Source organism: Aphelocoma coerulescens, chromosome 1, assembly GCF_041296385.1.
Source record: "Aphelocoma coerulescens isolate FSJ_1873_10779 chromosome 1, UR_Acoe_1.0, whole genome shotgun sequence".
NCBI classification, from domain to species: domain Eukaryota; kingdom Metazoa; phylum Chordata; class Aves; order Passeriformes; family Corvidae; genus Aphelocoma; species Aphelocoma coerulescens.
The window spans coordinates 73,561,433-73,567,495 of NC_091013.1; the positions used below are offsets into that span (position 1 = coordinate 73,561,433).

Consider the following 6,063-nt stretch of genomic DNA (forward strand, 5'->3'; position numbering starts at 1 on the left):
TGCTCCCACCACTGCTCCCCAGCCACCCGTGGCCACCGAGAGGTGAGGGATCCCCATCTCAGCTGATGCTCAGATGTCATCTTGCTGCACCCCTTCCCCTCTTGCTGCACACACCCCTCAGAACATGCCTCACTTGGAGCACAGTGTTCAGCCATTTAAGTTCTTGGGTTTACTGTTATTCTTTAAAAACACAGCAAAAAGTCCAAACTTTTGGTTTTGCCAATCTGAAGAGGTGGGCTGCTCAGATGTGTCTATAAAAGCACAGGAAAGCAAAGCATTAACTGGATAAAAAAAACCAAAAACCCTATGACAAAGCAAACAAAACCAGTCACACCATAAAGTATTTATTAAGAAACAAAGGGGGCTTTTTTCTTCAGTTGTAAGAAACACTTTAAAGCAAGTGCTCTTTCAGAGATTTAAAAGCTGTATCAAATGCTAACATTGGTTTTACATTATTGTACATGACATTTAAAAAAACACCACATCTCACAAAATTCCTTTTATTAGAACTCGAGTTTCTCTGCCTTCAGTTGTAAATTAATTTCTACAGATTTAAATTTAACTTATTCTTTTCTTTTTAAACAAGTAAACAATATACAAAGATTCACCTGAATTTCACAGGTCAGAGGAGGTGTCCTACCAGGGCCTGTGCAAGGCAGGCAGTGGCAGGGAGCTGACAGTTCCCAGCTGGGCATGGTCATGACCACAAGAAGAGCTGCTTGTCTGGCCATGCAGCGTTGGCCAGGGCTCACCCAGAGCCAAGCACCTCCTGCTCCTGGGGAAGCACCGGCAGCTGCCCCTGTGCCTGATGCCAGCTCAGTGTGACCACACTGCAACGTGGGCAGGTGGAAACCTGCACCCCCAGAGACCAGCGAGCACAGGGGGTCCTTCAGAAACCTGGCAGCCCACAGCTCTGAAGCACCCACTGCCCTGAAGATCCCTGCGCAGCGAGCTGTGCGGGCAAGGTAGGGCAGCATCCAACACCTCCAGCAGCCGGGCGCTGCCTTCCCAAGACACCCAGCCTGGCAGGAAAGGAAGCCAGGTCTTGAAAACCAATCTTTCTGTCCAGCTCCTGCACACTGACTGGGCGATCGCAGCCAGGAACAACAGATCTGGGATAAATTACCTATTCATTGCCCCATGTCAGTGGCCAAACCATGGCTGCCTGCTGCAGACTGCCTGTGTGTGGCGTGCTTATGAGTAAACCATTGGATTTGGCAATGCGTCTGCACCTTCTGTGTCATTTAAAAACAGACATACAAAACACAGCATCACAGTTATTGCTACATATTGATACAGTATCAGACAATAAGAAACCTTTTGTTATCACTGGTCTGGTTACAGTAATTGCTTGGTATTTGTACACAGCCTCAAGTCTTCTGTTGCACTGTTTTGGCTGAGGAGCAAATGGATAGAAATCCAGAGACTACATTTTTTAAGAGACAAAGACAGCCTTATTTTGCTGCATTTGGGGTGATATATTATAATTAGAATGATTTGATTGATTGTTGCCTCTTCACCCTGGAGAGGTGTTTTCCCCAAAAGTAGCAAAGCAGCATGGAACCAACAGCTCCAATGTAGTGTCCCTCCTGTCTGCATCTCACAACCTCCGTGACCCCTGTAACACAGCAAGCACCTTTGTCCTTTGGTTGGGCCTTTTTCCTTATTTTTAAATACAGCTGTGCCTTCCTAGTCCCCTGCCACACAGGTGAAGAAGAGGATGGGTTTCAAAGCTCCACCAACCCATTCACATCCCAAATGGGTTCTGTGTAACAATCTCCCACTCCCATAGGGCAGGGCAGGGGACTTGGAATGGGCTCGTGGGGGACAGGATAAAGTCCATTTACCTACAGACAGACTCCAATGCAAGCAGGTTTTGGGGCTGACACCTTCGTGGGCATTCACACGGGTTTACTGTTTCATGGGAAGTGAGGTTAAATCAGGCATGTTTGGAATCACAGTCTGACCTTTCTCTGCCATGGCAGGTTCAGTTCAGATGCTGCCAGCTGTACCAAAAACTTTGCTGAGTGTCAAGAAGAGCAAGCACCTCATACCCTGGTTTTAGTAAAATGTTCACAAAGATAAAGTCTGTGCAAACCACTACTGGGTCCTGCTCTTGAGACAAAACCAAATCAAGAAGGGTTGCAAGTGCACTGGAAAGAAGAGCAGAATAATTCACTCTTCTAATTCCTACGTAATACAAGGAAAATTGGTCTTTGCAAGACCAAGCCTCTGGTGGCATTTCAACCCAAAGCGGGTGTGTGTAAGAAGCCATGGGGCTGGTACCAGCACCCAGCACAAGGGATTGCACTGTTCGGCTCTCTGTTGTGATTGTCTGTAAAGCAACAGGAAACGTCATTACGGAGCTGGGAGCAGTGAGGTTTCTGAAGTACTGCGGTCTTGTACAGTGTAACAAAACTCTTTCTAGAATTAATTAGGCAAATACTTGTGACCATGTCATACCTGAAGGGCACTTAACGGCTCCAACATTTATCTCACGAGTACAGTGATGTGAAATACATATGCATTTCCAGCATAATCCTTCGCCGCCGTAAATCACGCGCTGGAATGAGAGCGTATCTGGCAATGTTAATTCCGAGATATCATCCTTACAGTTCCTGGCAACAAACCCCGATGGAAATAAATGGTTTATAAACACTGTCTGACATGCATGAGCCTTTCGAAATTATTTACAAGTGGTGTTCTGGGAGCTTTGTTCCAAGGAAGTATTTCTTCTCCGTTCAGTTCAGATATTAAAATCGGCTGGGTGGGCATGGGGAGGAGAAGGCGTCAGCGCTACACAGTCACAGCTGGGTACATCTTCTGCTCGCTGTTGGTGTGTGGATAAGGGGACTGGATCTGCCTGTAGCCACTCTGCAGGCTGTCCAGGAAGGGGGGCACCGGGGTCAGTGGCATCGAGTCGTGCTGCACGGCATAGCCCACATACTGCGGGTGCAGGTACTGCCCCTGGTGTGGCACGATCTGCGTGGCCTGCTGGCAGTTCAGCACCGAGAAGTTCGTGGGCATGTTAACGTAAACATTATTCATGGTCCCTTCTGGCAAGCAGCAGTTGGTCTGGGACCTCGTCGGTGGGGCTCTGGCCCCCGAGTTGGCGCTGGAGCTGGAGCTGGCAGCTGTGCTCGACTGGCGGGAGGAGGAGCCCCGGGAGGTGCTGGTACTTGGGATCATGGGGATCGTCTCCATCAGGCGGGTGCCCGCAGGGGCTCGACTCTGCTGGGGCTCCTGCTTGGGCCGGAGGCATCTGCAGCAGCAAGCTGCCACCAGTGACCCCAAGATGATGAAGGCGACAAATACAGATCCAACGATAAGGAACGGCACGTAGATGGGCACTGCAACGGCAAGGAAACATTGTCACTGGGGGCCAAGGACAAACCTCTGCAGCTCCAGCAGAAGTTCCCCCTCACCCAGAGTCCACCTCCTCCCAGCACAGGTCAGTACAAGCAGAGCATTTTATACGAGAATGATGAAAAAAGCCGCTAAACCCAATGGCTTAAATCTCCCTCCTGTTGATGGTGATCTAGTTCACATCAACCACTGCTCCACATTTCATCAAATCATGTCTCCAATATGCCCTACTAGAAGAATCAGGCAAGAGACAGATGGGTTTGAACAGTGCCTTAGGGAGGTACTTTGGGGCAGGATCCCTGCTGAGGGCTCAGGATCACGGGGTAGTCAAACCCTGGCGCCACATGACATCCCACTCCATCACCAGCCTACTCTGGCTGTTGTCAGCCTGCTGGGGCAGGGTGATAGCCAGGCAGTGACCAGCCAGGCAGTAGTCACAGGGGCTCTGACACCTGGGGATGAGTGTCCCCCTGTTCTGCACTTCAGCCCTGGGTTTCGGGAGACACCACAGAGCAGGCGATGCAGAGACAGCACCATGCTCCAAAGGGGCAGCATCGCTCCTTGGGAGTCTTAATGAAGGGACATCAGGGCAGAAGGACTGAGGGTGGGCAAGGGGTGTGAGCAGAAAGTATGGATGATGCTCATTGGTGGCATCAGGAGCCACCAAGGATGCCAGCCTTGGAAGAATCTGGGCTACAGGTACAGATTTGACAGAATACACTTGAGTTGGAAAGGACCCACAGGAATCATCAAGTCCAACTCCTAAGTGAATGGCCCATACAGGGATCAAATCCACAATAATGTTACAAGCACCATGCTCTATCCAACTGAGTGAACCCATTCTGCAGTCCCAGGGAAAAAAACTGTTTTCTCTGCCTCAGTAAGAAATCTGTGAGGATATATCCAGCAATAACAAAGAGAAGGTGTCTCCCTTCAGTGCTTGTGAATGCTCCCAGCAACATGCGTGGAGATCATAATTTCCACCAAAACCTGGCAGCTCCAAGACTCAGGCAGGGCTACAGATCTCTGCTTGACCCTGTCTGACCCAAAGGCAACCACTGCTAATGATGTGGAAGTTAATCAGTACCAGCATAGGGCAATGGCTCCCAAATCCGCAAAGCAATAAATATTAATTTAAAAAATTAATTGTTCAAAAATGCATTGTTCTCAGAACTGCAAAGGCAGGATTATCTGTCTGCTCAAGACAGAATACTTCCTTGCACAGCTGATTACATGAAGCAAGTTACGATCAAAAGGCCACTTTTTTTCCATCACTTTAGCACTTTTAAACAAAAGGCTATAAAACATAATCCCCACTTCTGTGCTTGGCGCTACAGCAGCTCCTGAGCAGGTGCACACACTTGCTCCACACTGTAATGTGCAAGTTTTCCAAGAGTAAATCTGTACTAATTATAACATCACTTCAGGCTACTTCTCCTGCACTCAGCATGTATGGATGGCAGCAAGGGTGCTGGGGAGCCATCAGGGCTTTTTTAAACAGCAGTAGAAAAACCTGAGTTTATCCTTGAAATTCAATCTTGTAAAACCAGTCCTAAGTGGGGATATCTGAGCTGAAAGAACACACACAATTACAGTGGGGACCAGCCAGAGTCCTTTTGAAATATCCTGTTACTTTTTCTGATCTGCTCATATGAGTTGTCTCATTTCTCCTTGCCTTTTGAATAGGGAGCTCAACCGGGGCTGAGGAACCCGTTCAAAGTGCCGGCAGAGCTGTGCCAGGCCGAGACGGCTGGCCCGGGGCTCAGGGGACTGATGTCACCTGCTCTGAAAGAGGCAGGGCTGGGATTTCTAACAGTAAGGGCGGGAAAAGGCAGGCCTTCAGCTTGGGCACTTCCCCTCGGCTAAGAGCCGCCGCCGGGCCCGGCCAGCGCCGACTGCATCCGTCCTGCCCTACGACTCGACGGAGCGGGAACCGGCGACAAGTGGGGGAAGGGGGGCAAGAAGTTCGCCGCAAACCCGCGGCAGCTCCCGTCGAGCCGCCGAGCCGGAGACACCCCCAGGGCCATCCTCGCTGTGCCGGGGCCGCCTCACCTGCCGCGCCGTCGGGGCCGTCCTTGCCGGGGCGGCCCGGCTCGCCGCCGCCGTGCCGCCGGTCGTTGTCGCAGGCGCCCTGGTCGAGGCGCGCCTCGGCGCTGGAGCAACAGTACCGGAGGGCGCAGCTGCCGCAGCAGATGGTGGCGTCTCCGCCGTCGAAGCGCTCGGGGCACTGGAAGCCGTCCCGCCAGCCGCCCTGCCCGTCCAGCCAGCCGTGGCAGTACTCGCCGCTGGCCGCGGCCCCCGCCGGCAGCAGCCAGCCCAGCGCCGCCAGCAGCAGCCAGCCCCGCATGGCGCCGCCGGGGGGGCGGCCGCTCCGTCAGGGCCCCCCCGCTACGAGGCAGCGCCGCCCGGCCCCCCGGGGCAGGCAGCCGCCGCGCTGCGGGGACTCTGGCCGCGGGTCCCGCCGCCGCCGCCGCATGCCCGGGGCCGGCCCGCGGGGTGCGGAGCCGCCGCCGGGGCGCACCGGCGGAGCGGCACGGGGGGCGGGGAGCGCCGCTACTCGGCTCTCGCTCCCCGCCGCCGCGCCGCGCCCGCCCGGTCCGCGCCCTCCTCCGCGCCCATGGGCGAGGGACGGCTGGAGCCCGCGAGCCTCTGACCGAGCGGGTCGAGCGCGCCGAGCCCGCGCCGCGCCGCGCTGCG

At 53.4% G+C, this 6,063-nt stretch overlaps 1 protein-coding gene across 1 annotated transcript; it reads right to left on the reverse strand.

Annotated features, from left to right (window-relative positions):
• On the reverse strand, positions 1 to 5,791 carry SHISA2 (shisa family member 2). Its single transcript, XM_069013268.1, has 2 exons — positions 5,419 to 5,791; positions 1 to 3,350 (listed from the first exon to the last, which is right to left on the reverse strand). The coding sequence occupies exons 1-2, from the start codon at positions 5,711 to 5,713 to the stop codon at positions 2,797 to 2,799; spliced, it is 849 nt and encodes a 282-aa protein (XP_068869369.1). The 5' UTR covers positions 5,714 to 5,791; the 3' UTR covers positions 1 to 2,796.
• Positions 5,792 to 6,063: the final 272 nt, after the last annotated feature.